The sequence below is a fragment of the Indicator indicator genome, chromosome 18 (assembly GCF_027791375.1).
Source record: "Indicator indicator isolate 239-I01 chromosome 18, UM_Iind_1.1, whole genome shotgun sequence".
In the NCBI taxonomy this organism is placed as follows: domain Eukaryota; kingdom Metazoa; phylum Chordata; class Aves; order Piciformes; family Indicatoridae; genus Indicator; species Indicator indicator.
Window position 1 is genome coordinate 11,241,163 of NC_072027.1, and position 18,695 is coordinate 11,259,857.

General features: G+C 52.3%; 1 protein-coding gene across 3 annotated transcripts in view; it reads left to right on the forward strand.

Annotated features, from left to right (window-relative positions):
* Positions 1-18,695, forward strand: part of PPP2R2B (protein phosphatase 2 regulatory subunit Bbeta) — a 76,209-nt gene that overhangs the window by 37,980 nt on the left and 19,534 nt on the right. The window contains exon 1 of one of the 3 annotated variants that reach the window (XM_054389408.1): positions 18,563-18,587. The exons of the other annotated variants lie outside the window; for them this stretch is intronic. Within the exon in view, the coding sequence (XP_054245383.1) occupies positions 18,563-18,587 (25 nt within the window). Of the gene's footprint in view, positions 1-18,562; positions 18,588-18,695 lie in introns of those variants that run through there. 3 annotated transcript variants of the gene reach the window in all.

Sequence of the window (18,695 nt, forward strand, 5' to 3'; positions counted from 1 at the left end):
TGGATTCCAGCAGAGTTTCACCTCCTGGGCCTGTGAGCGTCACAGAGCTCCTGTGCTGCAGTGTTCATAGCAATCAGAAATAGCTCCTGACACAAATGTGATGGGGGCAGAAGGAATCAGTCAGTTTGTATTTTGGGCAGGTGTCCTGTGGGGGTTGGTGTGGCTAATCCCAGACTGAGAGTGTTGCTAAAATTCCTGCTGAAACCAGGACATCTGTCCTCTCAAATGGTAGCCTCTATGTTCTAGTGCTGAAGGTAGTTTCTGGTGCTGGGGCACCATGCCTTGCTCCTGCCCTTCTCCTTCTTTCACACCTGCCTTTCCCCAGCTCTCCAGCTTCTTGCAGGATAGGTGAGTCCAGTGAGGGACCTGCTGATGATGGAGTGGCAGGAGAGTGGTGTGGGATGACAGGGACCTCCTACAGAAGGGACTCTGCACAGAGCTGTGTTTAGAGAGAACTGCCAGGTTGGCTCCAACTTGTGCTTACGTCTGGTGCGCTTCCCCTTGCCAGGGACCCTGCCGCCCTGGCAGCCTGCAAGGTTGGCAGCTCTGGCAGCTTCATTCTTGCAGGTCTGGTCTTTAATTGTGGCAGAGCTCTGCTTTCTCCTCATAGAGGACCCTGCCCTGAGACTGAGAGGTTGTTTGTGGATCCCTTTTACCTTTCCTTGCACTTTGTGGAGGAAGTGTCACCATAGGGATGCTCATGTCCCAGCGCACAGGAGGTGTCTGACCCCATGGGGTCTTGCCCTGTCTCTGTGCTTACTGGGGACGGGTGAAGGGTCCTGCCCAAAGTCCTTGGTGTGTTTTACACCATGGCTTGGATGCAGGGAGTGACCACTGTGATGAGTATGGCTGGTGCCAGTGTCCCTTTCTGACCACGGGACCACAGCTGCTCGCTCTGCCCATGGATCTTCACTCATGCAGTGCTAAGGCAGCCAGACCGGAGACTGTGGAGCTGTTCCCTTGGCTGGCCAGGAATGAGCATCATGGCTCTGGAGAGAAGCCATGCCCTGGTTTGAGGCAACACTGTCCTGAATCCCTGACTTCTGTGGCACTTTGTTCTCCGTCTTGTGAGAGCTCCTGCCTCACCAAACCTCCTTCTTTCCTTGCAATCTGTTTCTGACAACGTGTGAAATTATTGACAAGGTGATGAAATCTGGTGGACTAGGACTTGCCAGAAAAAGCAGCCTTTCTCCCTCTGCACATACAGTCTCTGGCCTTCAGATGAAACCCTCTCCCCTGAAGAACCTATAGCTGATACCCAGCATACCAGGTTCAGAGCGGTGGCTGCAGGCATTGGCTAGCAGCAGGTGGCTTCCTGGCTCATGGGTCCAGCAATACCTTTTCAGTGTATGTGCAGGCTTCAAAAGAGACGCAGGTGATAATGAGCACAAGAAAATATGCTGTGATACTGTCCTTGTGAGCTAGAATCAGAGAATCATTTGCTTGGAAAAGATCGTTAAGACCATTGAGTCCAACTGTTAACCCAGCACTGCCTAGTCACCACTAAACCATGTCCCTCAGCAACACAACTCCTTGGCTTTGAAACCCTTTCAGGAACGGGGACTCCACCTCTGCCCTGGGCAGCCTGGGCCAGGCCTTGACAACCCTTTTAGGGGAGAAATTGTTTCTCACGTTTAGCCTAAACCTCCCCTGGCACGACTTCAGGCAGTTTCCTCTCATCCTATCTGTAGTTTGTTGGGGAAAACCCCGTCTTGGCAGAGTGCTTGGAAAGACTTTAATTCTGCAGAGTTAATGTTGGCTTTTAGGTGGGGTTTTAGTAGCTGTTCTATTGCTTTCGGTGATCCTTGCAGAGGAGATATTCTGGTGGCTCAGTGGGTGCAGGGGGCTGCGGGTGCCCCAAAAGCTGCAGAGATGGCTTGATGAACAGGGACTGTGTTTGCCTGGTGTGTCTGAGATGGTCTCTGCATGGTGGCACGTTGAACTAGAGGCTTGGTGTAACCCTTGCACCTCCAGCTTGAGCATGCCGACGGAGTGCCTGGCAGGAGCCACCTTTGCTGTGCTCTCAGCAGAGCTGTCTGGAGGCTGGGAGGCTATTTTAGGTGTATTTAATTACAGCTTTAGCTTGCTTGGCGAGGAGCTGCTGCCACAGTTATTAAGCTGTAGTGAAAAACGTGAAAGCAGATGGGGAATACTCAAGGCATCCTTTTGTCCCATCCCCCTCTGGAAGACGGGGAAGCCAATGTCTGTGCCGACCAGCAGCGCTGCTCTCTGCTTGTGGGGTTGCAGGCGGTTGCTGTCTGCGTTTACTTTCCAAAAGCCATCGATTCTTGGAGTGTTGCAATTAGAAAACAAGAAGCCCATAAAATGATGTTATTCCTGTGTTTTAAAATGGAGTTCCAGTCTCCTGCTGGCTTTTTATTGGTTTCCCCTCTTTCCAGCCCTGCTGAATGCTGCCTGAGTCAGCATGTTGTAATTGGCCTGTGGAGATCCAGGTCGTGCTGGGAGCACTGAAACCCCAAATGCCTTTGCTGTGATTCTACCGTTCTTGGGCTTCCCAAGCAGCAGGAGCACTCCTGGGCAGCTCCTGCTGCAGCTGCATTGATGGGGAGCACTTGGCTAATCACTTCCTGTAATTAAATTCTTCACTAGGAGTAAAGTTAATCTGCTCAGAGCATGTAAAACCTGACCCGCAGCCTGAGCAGGCAGAAACACTCTTGTTTAGAGGCACCTTCCCAAACCAGAAGCAATTAGTGTAATTAGATACTCCTCATTCTGAGACAGGGATACATAATAATAAATTGGCTGACTCACCAGCTTTCTGCTGAAGATTTCACAGGTTTCCAAGGTGGGAAGGGACTATCTTGCCTGTTCCTAGTGACCTCTGGCGGGACCCAGCTCTTCTCAAGCCTCTTTCAGCTCATCTCTTCTGCCAGTCAATCCTTGGGACTGATGCAGAAGGTTGTTCTTTTTAATTTTTATAGATTAACATTTTTCAGCCCTTTGATGCTTAGTAAGGTCGTCAGAGAGAAACTGAGGAGACTTTCCCCAACTCTTTGTGTTTGCATAAACACCTTAATAAACTAATTGACCAAATCCTTGCTGGCTGGTGGCAGCATTAAGCTTGCTCTGGGAAGCTGACTGTGACCATATGGCTTGATCCCAAGGATTCTTTGGGTTTTTAGAAGAGGTTCAAAAAGTGCATATTTGCATCATCTTGAAGTATTGACATTCCAGGCACAAATAAGTTTTGCATAATTAATTACTCTCAGTGTAGCTTTGCTCATGCTCCTAAGTCCAACTTCAAAGTCCTGCCTCCTCACTCGTAATTATTTGTGTGTGGCAAAACAAACCCACATCCAGAGCCAGCCAGGCATTGCTGTGTTCCCTCTGATGGAGAAACTCAAAGTTCTCCTCCTGCAGTCAAACACAAAATTTCTTGTCCATTTATTGAGAGCCAAAGACAGAATAAAAATAACCCTTCCTGCAGCCACTGATAGTTGCCTTTTCAGGAACTTGGACTGGTCAGAATCAGATGCTTGTGGAGAGCAGCTGTGTGTTACCTGGGTGGTGCCAGGTACTTGCCCTCAGCAGTTTAATTTGGACAATTAAGGTGCATTTGTCAGTTCCACTTTGATTTAGAGTGAGCTCCACTTGCCCATGCTCACAGGTTGCCTTGGTGCAGTGACATTTCACTGAGGACAATGTCAGGCAGTGCTGGATATGACAAGGCTGTCATTTGCTTCTCACAGTTTGATTGTTCTGCAGCACTGGAGAGACTCACAGCTAAAGGGTCAGCTTGGCCTTGCTTCGTGTCTGGGAGCCTGCCTGTCACTCCGGGATATTCCTTGCTCCTTCAGCTCCATTAGCAAAGACAAAGCTGCTGCTGGGTGGTGTTGGGTGGAGTGGGCAGTGGGGATGGGCAGTGTGATGGGGAGTGGTCCCACTGAGAGGTGGTTGGGTGGTGGAGAGATTGCCTGTTATCTCTGGAGCAAATACTGTTATAGCCAAAGTCAGAAATGAGTGAAAGGTGCAAAGCTGCTCTGTGAGCAGAGCGCCAGGGTGCCCTGAGAGCAGGACTTCCCCAAGCCTGCTTTGCTTGTCAGATCTGGTCTGTGTGTTCGGTTCCCACCATCACGATCTTGGGTCTCTTGCCGATTGATTCTGCCCTGGCTAATGGATGATCATGGAGGGCAGTGGGGACGTGCTCTCATCATCTGCATCCTTCCCGTCGTGTAGATCCTAATGAAGGGTACCAGGGAGATGTCAACCATCATGATAGACAGGGTCTGAATAACTCACTGTGCATGGATTGCTGAGCATCTTTGTTGTAAAACAAATGGTCTGTGGTCAGTTAATCAAATAAAGAAACATCTCCCAGACCTCATGGCATTATTCATAAGTCCTAAATCCTCTTGCAGTTCCATAAACAGAACATCTGTTAAAATATGGAGAAATTACAGCTTGGAACAGCTAGAAATGTGGCTGCCACGGATAGCAGGGCAAAGGAGTGAGAGGTGCTGCTTTTGCAAAGGCTTGCGCCCACTGTGTGAACTGTACTCTTCAGCTCACAGCTCTCCTCAGCTTGCAGCTCTCCTGTGCCAATTCTCCCTTTCTTGCTGTGCCCACACCCCGCTGGTGCCACCTTACTGCTTCCCATGGCAGCTCTCTGCTTGCTTCTCGATCCCTGAAAATGGGGGGGGGGGACGACACCTTCTGCTGAAGGCCTAGGACTGGTGTCTGTTGCCTTTCCATCATAATTTTAAAACCCAATCCAACTGTGGCTGTCCCAATTTGCAGTTTCTGTTTGGAGAAAGTGGCTCTTATGTCTTGCCAGCCCTCAGCACGTTCACTTGTTAAATTATGCATATGCTAATGAAGTGTGAAAATCAGCCAAATAACAACTCTCTGTAATCTCTTCATGTCCCCAGAGCATTGTGGCTTTTTTATTATTATTATTTTATGATTTGTGACCATTCTGAGGCACGTTCCTGCTGGGCGTTCTTCCAGCAGCTGAGGTTAATCAGTGATTTCACTTTTTCCCTTCTGAAGGAAGCCCCAGCATAGGGCAGCTTGAGCTCCCCATTCTGAGCCAAGGTTTCATCAGGGTGGGGAGCAGCTTCCATTACAGCTGCTGACATCCATGCCCTGACCCTTTGCTTGGACAGGGCTGTGTCAGTGTTGGGTGTCCTGCAGTCGCTCTGGCTGCCATGGCTGTTTTGGGGGACCGTGCTGCTCCTTGTGTCCCCTGTGTCCAGGATGAAGATCCCCTGTCTCTCCTTTCAGTGCATCTTTCTGCTATGCCTGAAGCATTGCTCCACTACATTAAACCCCCAGCTGATCCCATCACTGCACAGTGGAAGCCAGCACAACAATTAAACCTGGCTCAGGCTGTACCAGGCAGGCAACAAACTGGTGTAAGGAGGATGTGACATTGAAAGCATGATGTCATCTGGCACCAGAAACTGCTGTTCCTCCTCTATGGATCACTGTTGAGTGCCACATTGGGATGTTGCCTCATCCCACCCAGGGCAGGTGTGTGTGAACTTTTGTGGCACCAGTCCCTCTTTGTGGCAGAGATTGTCCCACAGTCATGAGGGGTGCAGGGCACCAACAGAGCAGAGAAGACTTTAGTGGGCTCCAGTGATGCTGGGGGTCACCAGAGGTGGGTGAGCTGTGGTGTCTGGATGGGGAGCTGAGACAAAGCTGGTGATGACTCATGCTTAAAGCAGGTTTACATCTGTTCTACTATGGCCTTACTCAAAAAATGTAACTCACTTGTTGGTGTACCTCAGTGGGCAGCCATGTGAAGAGAGGGAAGCCCAGTGCCTTGTCTTTGGGTAGGCCATGGTATAAAAGCAGCACTGCTGAACATCTGGTGGGATCTGGTAACCAGCTTTCTCACTGACAACACAGGGAGGACTAGAGCTAGGGTACCTAGACCCTATCTCACAGAGGTGTGGAAAAGAGCAGTATGTGTAAAGGCTTGAAATCTTTTCTAGAAGGTAGTCTGTGAGAGAAGAGATTGTTTATTACTGTGGGCTTTCAGTGGGAAGTGTTGGATGTTGCATAATGTGTTTGGTGTTGGCCATGGGTGCTTGAGACACACTCCACAAGCCCTGTCTGCTGGACCACAGCTATTTCCCACACTCTTTGTGTTCATAACTGCCTTGTGTTGATGAGCTTTGTGCTCGTGGTGCCATGCTGTTTATCTGTGACATGTCAGTCATGTTCTTCACCATGAACCAGAACTTTGTTCAAACAAAGTGTGGACAGAGAAGGAAAAGACTTCTCCACCTTCTTTAGTGATGAGGCCCCAACTCCTGGGCTTGCCTGGATGAGCCATGGCTTTCTGCTGCTGCTCAGCCCTGTCACGATGCAGAGGTGTGGTCTCTGCATTTGTCTGCAGTTTCTCCCTGCTCTCTGGTTTGTTTTCCTGTGTCACTGTGTTAAGACCTCACTGAGAACCACCAGGTTCAGGTCCACCTCTGGTTCCTGCACTGTGGCAGATAAGTGATGTCAGGATTATCTAGTCTAATGAATTTGTCCAAAATATTTAGTCCCTGGGGAAGTGCTGTGCTAGCTTTGATGACAGCTCCACACCAGACAGACCTCCCAGCAAAGACCTCCAGTTACCTAATTAATCCCATCTGACTGGGAGGGGGTTTCCTTTGATCTGAGTGTCCATGCTTCCATTGCATCCTGGAGGTGATTCCCTGCTAACAAGCAAGGTTTGTCTGCTATTTCCACTAAAGCTCGATTAAAATAAATCAAGCAAGTTTTCCTTCCAAGAGGAAAATTCCATGCTAGGATGGATAATTGCAAATGAGGAGCAAGGGGGATTGCCAGCTGCATTTGCTGGTGAGGCAGACATTGCCCCACGGCTGCCCCAGGCTGGGTGCTGGCCTGGTGAGGTGCTCTGCAGTCCACCTGCTCTGCATGGAGGAGCTGGTCTGGTCACCTGGAGAATGGACACCAGCATGCTCCTGTTGGGATGTCCTCAAAGGCACATTGAGCCAAAGGGTCACTTGGTGCTCTGGGGACAGTCCTCCCAGGGTAGGTAACTGGCTTGTGTTCACACAAGGGTGGTGGGAGCTTGGGGTCCCATGCAGGGGTGCACCACCCACACAGCATCTACCCCATTCGTAACCCTAAGTTAAGTGCTCATAATGTGTCAGCAGAGAAGCAGGGACCTCCCTGAGCTCTCCAGAGGCTCTCTACTCTTCCAGCTCTCTGGAATCCTAGCCATTTGCACGCTTAACCTTTGCTGAAAGTCACCAAACTGGTTTGTGCTCATGGAAAGGCTTAGCTGGAGAGGAATCAGCAGGTCCCTCTTGTCCTGTTGCTGAAGGGTCCTTCAGAATTCTGCTGTATGCATTTCTTGCAGATGCTGGTGGTGAGCAGCCTAGCTAGGAGCCGACTGTGGCATCCTTAAGCTTTAAGACAGCAAATATGAAAGATGAATTCTTCTTATCATGACCTAGCAGGGCCTAAAAATATCCTGACCAGGAGCTTTCCACTCCAGACCCAGACTGAGCAGTGATTTATCCCTCAGGGAGGCAGTGGGCTGATTTCTTTTTTGGGCAGACAGGAGGAGATGTTCCAGCAGTGCCTTAGATCTTATCTGGGCTGGAAGAAGAACAAGATTCCAGGTGACATTCCTGGTGGGTTTCAAAAGCAAATATTAGTTATTTACATTTGCTGTTTACAAACCAGGAAAGTTTCATTCTCTTCCTTACCAGCAGGCCCCCAAAAGCTTTCTTGGACACACTGTGGGCCATCCCCAGGGTGAGGGCAGCATGTGCATCACTCAGGTGCTCTCTTCTCCCCTGGCAGCACAGTTTTGGGCTTTGCTGTGTGGTGCTGAGCCCACCAAGCACCACCAAGGCAGGATCCTCCTGTGTCACACTGGAACTGGGCTGGGCTCTTTGGAGGCTGGTGCTAGTTACATGTTCTGAACCATTCCCTCAAACAGTGCCCAGAGATGCCAGGCACAGCAATGTACCTACACTGCTGTCACCAGCCAAGGAGGCAGTGTTCAGGAGCTGGCCCCATCTGCAGCCATCAGCTCCTCCTTTGGCTGCGGCACAAATTACTTGAAGCATTTCATTTCAGTGGCTCAGAACATGCCTTAATGAACTCAATGCTGAAGTGAAGGAAAGAAAGTTTAATTAAAATACTGCATGGAAAATGCCTTGAGACAAGCTCTTCCAGGGGCAGATTGAGAGAGATGGCTCAGCCAGCTTCTGCTGCAGGAGATCTCAGAGCAGACAGAAGATCTTGTGTATGGTGGGTTTTAAACCAAGCAGACAAAATGTGTGTTGGGGACTGGCCCTGTGCGTGGCTCTGTCAGGCTTGTACTGGGTGAATGTGAGGGGCTTGTGCCCCAGCTGAGGAGTGGCGAAGCTGTGGTGGACATCATAGTTGGGCCTGGGATGTTGCAGAGCCCAATCAGCCTGACAGTGGCCATCAGCCATGGGAATGACACATGTCCTGGAGGCAGGACCGCATGCTGCACTCATCTTTGAAGGCACTGGGATGTAGTGGGTGCTGAGGGGCCATGCCACCTCCTGGAAAGGGGACCCTGGGCTGGAGGACGGACACAAAGACCCACAGGCGATGGGACTGGACCAGGACATTCCCTGTTTGCCTCCTCTCTTTGTCTGGTGTGTGTCAAGCCCACCCATGTCTCACTGCTGACCTGCTGGCCTTTCTCCCCCTGTGCACTCTCCTCCCTGGCTGTCCCCAGACTGGCAGCACAAAGGATGCTCTTGCTTTCAGGTGTCTGTGAAAACTTTGCAGTGGGTCCACCTTGTCTGCACAAGGTGTCCCCTTGCAACAGGCCATCCTTGTCCGGTGGTGGTGTTTGCTGTGTTGGCTTTCTAAAGCTTATTCTGAGTGGTGTCACCATCATTTCTTCCCCAAAAGGATTGCCAGGCCCTGGCCCAGGCTGTCCAGGGCAGTGATGGAGTCCCCATCCCTGGAGATGTTTCAGAGCTGGGGAGATGTGGTGCTGAGGGACATGGTTTAGTGGTGACCTGGCAGTGCTAGGTTAAGAGTTGGACTTCACTATCTTAATGGTCTCTTACAACCAACAAGATTCTATGACTGTAGCTTTTGATCTTTAGGGAGGGAATATCCTGGATCTGTGACCAGCCTGAGCCCCAAGGGCTGCCATCTCCAGCACTGCTGAACAGCAAGCATGCATCTTGCCAACCATGATATTTGGAAAGGAGATGCCCTGGTCCCAGGAGCTTCAGAAGAGACAAGAGTGAAGTATTTCACCTCAGAGCAATGGAACAGTTGTGGTGTCCATCCTGTGCCTAACCTGCAATCCTGAGATCTGAAATGTGCCTGTGTGAGCACCCAAGGGCTGTGCTAGTGCCAGCGCCTGTGACAGCTTTTACACACACTGTAGAGCTTGAAGATCTAGAAGAGCTGAGTGGCCAGAAGGTCTTTGGATTGGAGGAGCCCAGGGGAGACCCTTTCTGGCAGACTTTTGAGGGGATCTGCAGGATCCCACTCCTGGCTGCAGGATCTCAACTTTACCCAGGTATTAGAAAGCTGGGAAGGAAGAGAAAATGGAGAAGTTCTGTCAGGAGGGAAGTTCTGAGCTGAGTAGCCCAAACAGTGACTCTGACTTGAGGGACTGAGGCAGCTCTTTGAATTGTCCCATGCTCAGGTTTGCCCACTGGTAAAACTGGTGCTGTGATTCTCCATGTCTGTGAAGCATTTTGTGATCCTTCATGGAGTGAGTCTCTGCTGGGGGTGCTGGTTACTGGTTGCTCCGTGTCAGAGTCCCGTTAGAAACCCCACTCGGAGGAGATCTCTGCATATTGCACCTCCATGCTCAGCCCAGGCTCCTCTGCCAGGGACACCAGGCTGCAATAATGTGACAGAGAGTGACATCAGTGCAAGCTGATAACAAATTTTGGTCAGAAGCTGAAAACAGCTGCTCTACATGAGAGGAAGGCTTGCTGCTTCCAAATTTTTCTCGTTTAGCTGACATTTGGGTACTTCTAATTAACATTTTTAAAACCCACCAGGTCTGGCTGCTCAGTGAACAGATGGTGTCAGCGAGGTGACCGAGAGGCAGTGTGTGTGGCATGCTGCTCCTTGGCACAGCTGCCAGCCTGGGGTCTGCACCCACCCTCCTACCACAGCCCTGACCTTGTGCTCAGGGTGTCCTGGGTCTGCAGGGCAGCACCCTAATGCTACCCTGAGGGTCCCCCTGTGTGCCAGCAACCAGAGCCAGCCACGATGGCATGGGTCTTGTCAGAGAAGCAGTCACTGTGTTCCTGCTGAGAGTAAAGATCTGTGAGCCCAGAAAGCTGTGTGTCAGTGTCTGTGAGCTCCTGATCCTGGGTCACCTGTGCAGGTGTGGGACCCAGAGGGGTCACTAAACACTGTGGGTTCTTGGGAGGTCCACAAGCAGCCAGAGCTCCCCAGGACAGGTGTTTCCTGAGCTTACCAGGATTGGTGTGTCCCTCCCAGAGGGGCGGAAGGTTTGGCCCAGCCTGTAACACAGACCAACCCCCTGCACCTCTCCACCTCCTCTTTCCCCTCTCTGCTCTGTTCCTTGCTTGTCCCTGCACAGCTGGAAGGGTGAGGCACAGCTGACCCCAGGATACACCTTCACCATCAAGTTGTAGCTTTTCCCTCCTCTCCTGCTTCCTGGGGACAGTTGTCCATTACCTCATGGCAGAAGGTGCAGGTTGTGACCCTGTGATGCAGGGTCACAGCCATGCTGTGAGGGGCTGGAGCTCCTCACATCTCCTGGGCCTCACCTTCTGTAGGGAGAGTGAGAGTGGGCATGTTTCTGCTCTGTGCTGGGCTGACTGCAGAAGTTCTGACTGCAGAAATCTTCTCTAGTTGGGATTCCTGTAGTGCTTTGGAGCTGTGGTTGTGATCCCGGACTCCACCAAGCCCAGAAAAATTGCTTTGGAGAACCTGCAGTTAGCAACAAGTGGCAACAGCCAGGCAGGGATGGATTTGGGTCCAGCAGGACAGAAAGGGAGGATGGGGATAAGGAGGATTTGGAAAGATGGAAGCTCGAGGTGGACAATCCTGCCTTTTGGTTGTTGTGATGGGACCCTCTGAAGTCAAGGTGTGTTGAGGTGACAAAGAAGTGTGTCTGTCAAGTGCCTTATGAGTCATAGAATCTTGGTGCCATGCTGTGCCATTCCATGCTGTGCCATGCTGCATTGTGCTTCATGGTGTTGGTGTTTCGGAGCATTTTGCTGATGATACCAGATCCTTACTGGGTTTAATGCAGCGGAATGGATTCCCATTTGCCAGGCTATCATTTGCCTCAGCAGTGGAAAATCAATGCTGATCAATCATGGGTGGATTTTGCATGCCATCAGATCCCAGTCTGTCCTCTGCTGGTCTCATACTGCTGCTCCCCCGCCATGGGCTGCACAGTTTGGGGAGGGTTGATGGCTTGGGCTCAGCCTGTGCCACCCTGTGAATGGCACTTTGCCTCTTTCTGAAGGGACTCTGATGGCATTTTCCTGTCTGCACCAGCTCTGTCTTCTTGCCCAGGCTTCAGCCCCTTATTTAGGTGGCCAAGGGGCCCTGGAGTCCTCCCCAGTCTGGTTCCTGGCAAATACTTTTTCACTGGCAGGGAAGGAGGCTGCATTCAGGTCTCTGGACAAGGTTTTTGCTCTGCCTGTGGCATGAGGACAGGGGCTTCTGGCTTTGCTATGGTTGCTGGCCGTGCTGGGGGGGGCACAAGGCTGGTCCCACTCTTCCCACAGCTCACACTGGAACTGCTGGGTGCTTTGTGTCATAGGAGGTGTTCCCAAGGTGTTCTCTTTTGGCTGTCCACACAAGAAGGGAACCGTAAAGCTTCCCAGTCCCTGAATGGTCAGAATGGCTCCTTGGGTGCCCTCCTGGTGCAGAGCTCCCTCTGTGTGCAGGTCAGGAGAAGGCCCAGAAGCATTCATTGTGTGCTGGCCAGGGTCCCCAGGACAGAGAGGCTTGACTGGACAGTCTAAGCCTGGGAGTGAGGCTTGGCTGGGTATGGATTTGGTTTGGGGATGGATTGTGTTTTGTGAATCTGAACTTATCAGGGAGAGCAGGTCCTGGTTCCTTTTAAAACACCTCGCAGTGTCTGAGCCAGCATGTTCACAACTCCCCATGAAACTCCCCAAGTCTGCCTGTGAAGCTCTGATGTGCAGTGTGAATTCTCCTGCTGCCAGTCTGCTGCAGTTATTAAAAACCACCCCTCACTCTGTACTTGGGTTTGTTTTCAGGAGATGCAGACAGGGAAGCCAAAGGGATTCTTGTAAACAGAGACATGCAACGTCTGCTCCTTTACGGAACGAGGCAAGACCCACAGGCTGTGGGTCAGAGCCAGGAGCCCTCCTGGGGCTTGTGCTGCATTATTCAGTGGAAACTCGAGGGTCTGCCTCCTTGAAAGCCCCTTCTGAGCTCAGATCCACCTCCGGTCACGAAGTGCTGGGATGCAGGTGTGGAGCTTTGCTGCTCTGAGACCCTGCAGAGGGCCATGGATGGGTTGTGGTCTGTCTCTCCCATCACCAGCCATGGCTCTGTCTTTCATTCCCCTCCCTAACCCTTTAATTTTTCATGACCTCCTCGTGCTTTCTGCATCCACCCGAGTGGTTTCAGATGCAGATTTTGCTCTCCAGTTGGCAGCCCCTGTCGGTGTCCCACTTGCTGTCTCCATCGCAGCTGAGCAGTGGGCTTGGGGGAGGTGGCTGTGCTGCAGCTCAGGGCTGCTCCTGCTGGGGGCTGCATGGCTCTTGTCCTCTCTGAGTGTGAGGGGCTGGCATGGGGGGAGCAGGACCGTGTTTGTGGTGAGGTTTTATCCCACACTTACAGGATTGAACTGGATTTAGCAAATCACAGCCTGGGATGGGAATGATCCAAACGCTGCTCCATTCGCAGCCCCATTTGCTGTTATTTGTGGTGCTGCCCAGTTCATGATCATCTGCAGGGATGGGGGCTGTCATCCTGGGGTGACTTATATGAAATAAAGAGAAGGGGCCATTCAGAGCCAAACTCTGGACACAGGCCTCCTCACAGTGTCCCTGGTGCCCAACCCCAGCTGGCAGAGATGGCCAGGAGCATGCTGGCAAGCTGGGGCCATCTGGTACAGGTCAGGAGATGCCTGAAGAAGGCAGAGCTCCATCCTTGAGGAACTGGGGGAAGGAATTAGCCTGATGGTGTCATTTGTACAGCTCTTGAGGCTGTTTGTTGGTATGGGGTCATGGTAGACCACACTGCCTGCCCCCAGAGAGTCCTGTCCCACTGGGGAAGCAGCCAGAGAGGAAGGAGATGCAGGAATGAGTGACAAGATTGAGTCTTTCTTGCTCATTCTGAACTCCTGGTGTTTGCAGATTGCCCTCAGTTACAGAGAGAGTACATGTCCTGGGGACCATCAGTTGTGAGGTGCAGAGCAGAGCAGCCAGGGCTGCAGCATGCCTGGGGCTGGGGCTAGTGGGGAGAAAAGCTTTGCAGAAACGTTTGTGGATCTGTGGAGGAGCTGCCCTGTAGGTGGATGGTGGCATGGGAGGCTGCTTGGCTGCCACGGATGCAGGGATGTGGCAGCAGAGGCACCCAGGGAGACGCTGCCATGTGGTGACCCATGTGTCCCTGGCTTTAGGCTGAGGGTGCCCAGAACTTCCTGGCAGGCAGCATGAGGTGGGTGCCAGCAGTATGCTGATGGGCGCCTCTGTGACATTGCTGCCAGCAGCAGCAGGGTGTGGGATGCTGGCACTGCCATGCTGGCAGCCCCTTGCTGCCAGTGCCTGACACCCAACAGGTTCTGTCATGGTGAGCACAGCAGAAGCACATTTCTGAGAGGCTGACTGGAGATGGTAGTTTAGGCTCTGGGGTTGCAGGTGCTGGAACACAGCTACCTCAGCTGAAGCCTGCAGGTAGGCTTTCCCTACCTGTCCCCACTGTGACCCTCTCTGGCTCGCTGTGCTCTGAGGGACATACAGGGCTCTTCACATCGGATTGGTCCTGTGCTACCATCTCGCCATGTGCCATGGGCTGCACCATCACATCCCAGCTGGAACTGTTCTTCCCCCTAGAAACTGCCTGACTTTGGAAGAAAGGGGAAAAACTTGGCACTTCTATGCAAGGCAGGCCCTGGAGAGCTGTGCCAGTCAGGAGAGGCACGGTCCTGGGCTGTGCTGGGCATGAGCCACTTCTCTGTGCCTGGTACTCTTGACAATGGGATATGGGGGCACATAGCAGTGAGCAGAGCCCCAGGTGGGGGTGGGATGCTCCAGGAGCAAGGATGAGTAGCCTAGGATGCTCTGGGAGTGGAGATGAGGTACCTAGGGAGTGGGATGAGGTTCCTGAGATGCACCCAGGCCCCTGCACTGAGCAGGAGGAGAGGGATGGCATCATGGGCAGCTCCCTGCTCCAGGCCAGGCTGCTCCAGGGATGCAGATCTGGGCACCAACTGCAGCTGCCCTGGTTCTGACATGCCCTCTGCTGAGGGGTTTGCTTTCGTGTTCCTGGCGGGAAGCCTTCCCTCCACACGGGGAGATGTGGGGGGCGGGGGGAGGGTGTGTTATACATTTCCTATTTTCTGATAAAACCGAGTGGCCACGGCGGAAACCAGATCCCGTCCGGGCTATTTTTAGCAGGGAGGCTGAGGAGCTGCTGCCGAGGGAGGAGGCCGGGCGGTGCTGGCGAGGGGAGTGTCTCCATGGAAACAGCTTTCTGCTGCTTCCCACTTTGGGGGCATGGAGTGAGTGGGAGGTGATGGAGGAAATGCAGAGGCAAAGAGAGAGAGGCTTTTTGCTTGCTCTTGTCACAAAAATGCTGTAGGAACCTTAGGAGAAATGGGTGTAAATTATTGATCATTTGGATGCAAATCCATGTGAATTTTAATTCATTATCTCCCTGTCGTGTCTTGGGGTGTGGGGATGGGCAGGCAGCAGCCTGTGACCCACCAGCCTGTGCTGGAGGGGCCCAAGTTTGCTGAGAGATGTCTCTGGAAGGGGTCTGATGCTAAGATGTGCTCCTGAATCTCAGCCCCTTCAGAGCTTCCTCGATTCCACCCCTGGGGAAGTTCTCCTGTGTAATTCTAGACCCAGAGAGGTGGAGGAGAGCCCAACCCATGGGTGGTGGGGGTGGTGCTCCTGTTGGTGGTGGTGGGTTTGGGTTGGGTTGATACTTCCACTTACAAGAGATTTTTTGAACTGGTGGTGGTTTTTTAAGGTGTAAGAGCGTGTTGCTATCTTTGTCTGAAATCCTGATGGCTGACAAGAGCAAAGATGTCCAGGACACCTGTGAGGTCCTGTGAACCCACATCCACCTTCCCCACAGGCACAGAATAAATGGCTGATGGGGCCAGAGTGACACAAGGACCCTTGTAGTACCCAGCCTGAAGTTTCAGGTGGTGGTTCTGCTGACAGGATGATGCATTGAGTAGCAGGCACTGTCTGAAAACCATCTGACTGCAGCATGGGAAGTTATTTTTAATCCATTGAGAAGTGAATGACCTAAAACCAGCAGCTGGAGTAGATGAAATAGTGTGAGGCAGGTACATTTCCAACCGAGTGGGTTTAGAAGGAAAGAACACCCCTTGGTGTGAGTGGCACGAGTGCTGCCTGCCAATGGCCTCTGCTGTTCCTCAGCTGCTACAGCTTCTGTTCTGAGCCTGTCCCGGGTCTGTTCTCCACCTGACGCCTCTGCTGATGCAGGGCTTGAGTGAAGACGTTGTGATGCTCACCAGGGTGGAGGTCATCTGCTAGAGGAGTGAAAACCTGTGCTTGGACTGGGGCTTAGCTGAGCTTTTTTTCCAAACACAGAATTTCTCAGTGCTGGAGCACATTTGTTTCTGGCTGTGGCATCTGCCTGCAGATATAGGTGCAGTGACCTGTGGGAGTGGGAGATGGCCTTTGGTGCAGCTCCTCAGGGGTCTGGTTGTTCTTGTATGTGTTAGACCTGGTGTCCTTTCCTGATCACAGATTGGTTTCAGATTCTGCAGGGTCCTCAAATGCCGTACAGGTCAGACAGGCTCACTGCAGCATGGGTGGGATGTGCCCTGTTCAGGGGTTCCCTGCCAACCTTCACAGATATTTAAAGTACCTGTCTTGCCCATTGAGATGTATTGCCTGAATGTGGAGGTTGCAGAAAGAGAACTCTCTTGGGTGAATGTTCATTTCATGGATGTTTTCTCATTTAATTTCTGAGGTTGCACCTCCAGTGCAGTCCCTTTGCAGAGCTTTCCCTCATGCAGAGGACTTTGTGGGTCCTTGCTGCTCTGGTCCATTGGTCAGTCAAAGCCAAGGGTAAAGGACTGGGTAGCTACAGGAGAGGTTTTTTTTCTGTAAGTAGGTCCTTGTTTAACAGCAGCATCAAAACCATGTCTGAGCTCTGGGAGCAGGTTGTTGATCTTTCCTGCCGGGACTAAGGCCCAACTGTGTGTGTGCTGTGGCTTCATGTAGGAGCATGGGAGGAGGGAAGCACCTTGCATACAGTGTGGGGACATCTTGGGTGCCTCCAGTGCATGTTCTGAACTGCAGAAGCAACCCAGAAGTGTGTGTAGATTCCGTTGCCTAAGGGAAACCAGATAAAAACCATCTTGAGAGCCTTCCATGACCTGTTTTCCCAGTTGCTAAACAGAAAAATGTTTTAACCAATAGCTCAAACCCATGCAGAAGAGGAGGAGCAGGTGATCTGGAGAACTGCAGATCCACTCAGTGACTTTAACCCCAAAGTGAAGAAACCCCTGAATGATGATCAGGGTGAGCTGAGGCTACTGGGGTGTGCCTGAGGTCAGGGTGCTGCTTGTGCATTGGCATGTGGTGAGCAGCCATGCACCAGGGAGCAGTGCTGGGTGCTGGTGATGTGCTGGGCACATGGTGGCTGCCTGGCCACAACCTGCTGCTGGCAGCTGTTCTGATTGCCAGGCCCTCTTGAGTCACTCAGCTAAGGAACTGTCCTGGGGTGAAGATGGGCTGGTTTAGGGGAGTCTGCAGCTGGGGAAGGGACTCCGAGGTGCCTCACCTGGGGGACACTGTGGCACGGGGGCGTGCTGCCTCTGCTGATGTCTTGGAAGACAGACTGTCCTCAGTGGCTCTGGAACCCTGTGCCAGCTGCTGGTTTGGGGGCAGTGGAGTTTTGATCCTTTTCTGATATGCTGTGGTGACTCTCCAGGGAGTATCTGAGAAGGATAAAAATGCTTGGAAAGAGACAGGACAATTCAGGCTGTGTAGTCCAGAGCATAGAATGGTTTGAGTTGGAGTGACCTTAAAGATCATCTGGTTCCAACCTGCCTGCCATGGGCAGGGACACCTCCCACCAGACCGGGCTGCTCAAGGCCCCATCCAACCTGATCTCAAACACTCCAGAGAGGGGGAATCCACAGCTTCTCTGGACAAGAAGTTTTTCTCTGTTGGCACGTGACAGAGTTAGTAAGCAAGAGCTGTCACTGCACTGGTCAGTGGCTTTGAAGGGGCCAGAGCTGTGGTCTGGGTGGCACTGGTGCCCCAACTGTACAGCTGGTGTTGGCAGCTGCAGCAAGCACAGGGGGTACTCTGCCTCTTCCTAGGGCTGTGGGGGCTGTACAGCCCAGTCAGTGTGGAGGGGCTGAAGAGCTGAGAGGGCAAAGAGTTGCCAACATGTGGGGACTGTCAGCTGGAGCCAGCTGCTCTTACCACAGTAGGTGCCTCTCGTGGCAAACCCCATCCTGTGCCCAGCACTGTGTCTGGGGCTTTGTCTGCTCATCCCTTCCTTGGCTCTCAGAGCTGCTGCTGGCCATGGGCGAGCACCAGCTGGGCACTAATTGCTGGGGAATTAACCTCTGACCTGCTTCTAAAAATAGACCAAATCAATCCTCTCATTAGCAGCTCTGCTGGCTGTGCTTGGCAGGTGGGCACTGCAGGTCAAAGCCAGCATGGGTCACAGGCTGGAAGTGCTCTCACATCCCCTGTCACGGCAGGTGCTGGTGGAGGTTGGTGGCTTTTAGGGTGACAGAGAGCTGAAAGGTGTCACTGGGAGACTGAGCAGCAAGCACAGAGAAGTGGCAGAGGTGATGTGTCACTTGGGCTGCTCTGTCAGGGGGGTCTGGTGGACAACAGAATCATCAAGCTGTGGAATTGTTTTGGTTGGAAAAGGCCTCCAAGATCACCAAGTCCAACTATGAGCCCAAACCCACCATGGCTATCAAACCATGTCCTCAAGTGCCATATCCACAGGTTTCTTGAACACCTCCAGGGATGGTGACTCCACCACCTCCCTGGGCAGCCTGTTCCAATGCCTGACCACTCTTGCAGCAAAGAAATTGTTCCTCATGTCCAACCTAAACCTCCCCCGGCACAACTTGAAGCTGTTTTCTCTCAACTTATCACTTGTTCCTTGGGAGAAGAAACTGACTCCTACCTTCATCCATCTGCTCTGTCTCCTCCAAGGGTCATTCAAGCCACCCCCCAAAGTGCCAGAGGGAAGCAAAAGAGCCAGGTAGTAGTGAGACCTGCCCCTTGCAGGGGTGCTGAGACAAAGTGCTAGGGTGCCAGGTGGCACTGAGCCCTCCCCAGGGCCCAGGAATTGTCACATCACCTAGAGTGGTGGGTACAGCTCCACAAGGCACAAAGAGAGCATGCCAAGCTGTGCCATGCCAAGTTATGCCATGCCAAGCTGTGCCATGCCATGCTGACCAGCTGGGGCTGCTACAGCCTGCAGTGGTTCCCTGCCTGTTCTCAGCACGGATCTCCATGCTGACCCTGACCTTGGCTGCTGGGGCAAGG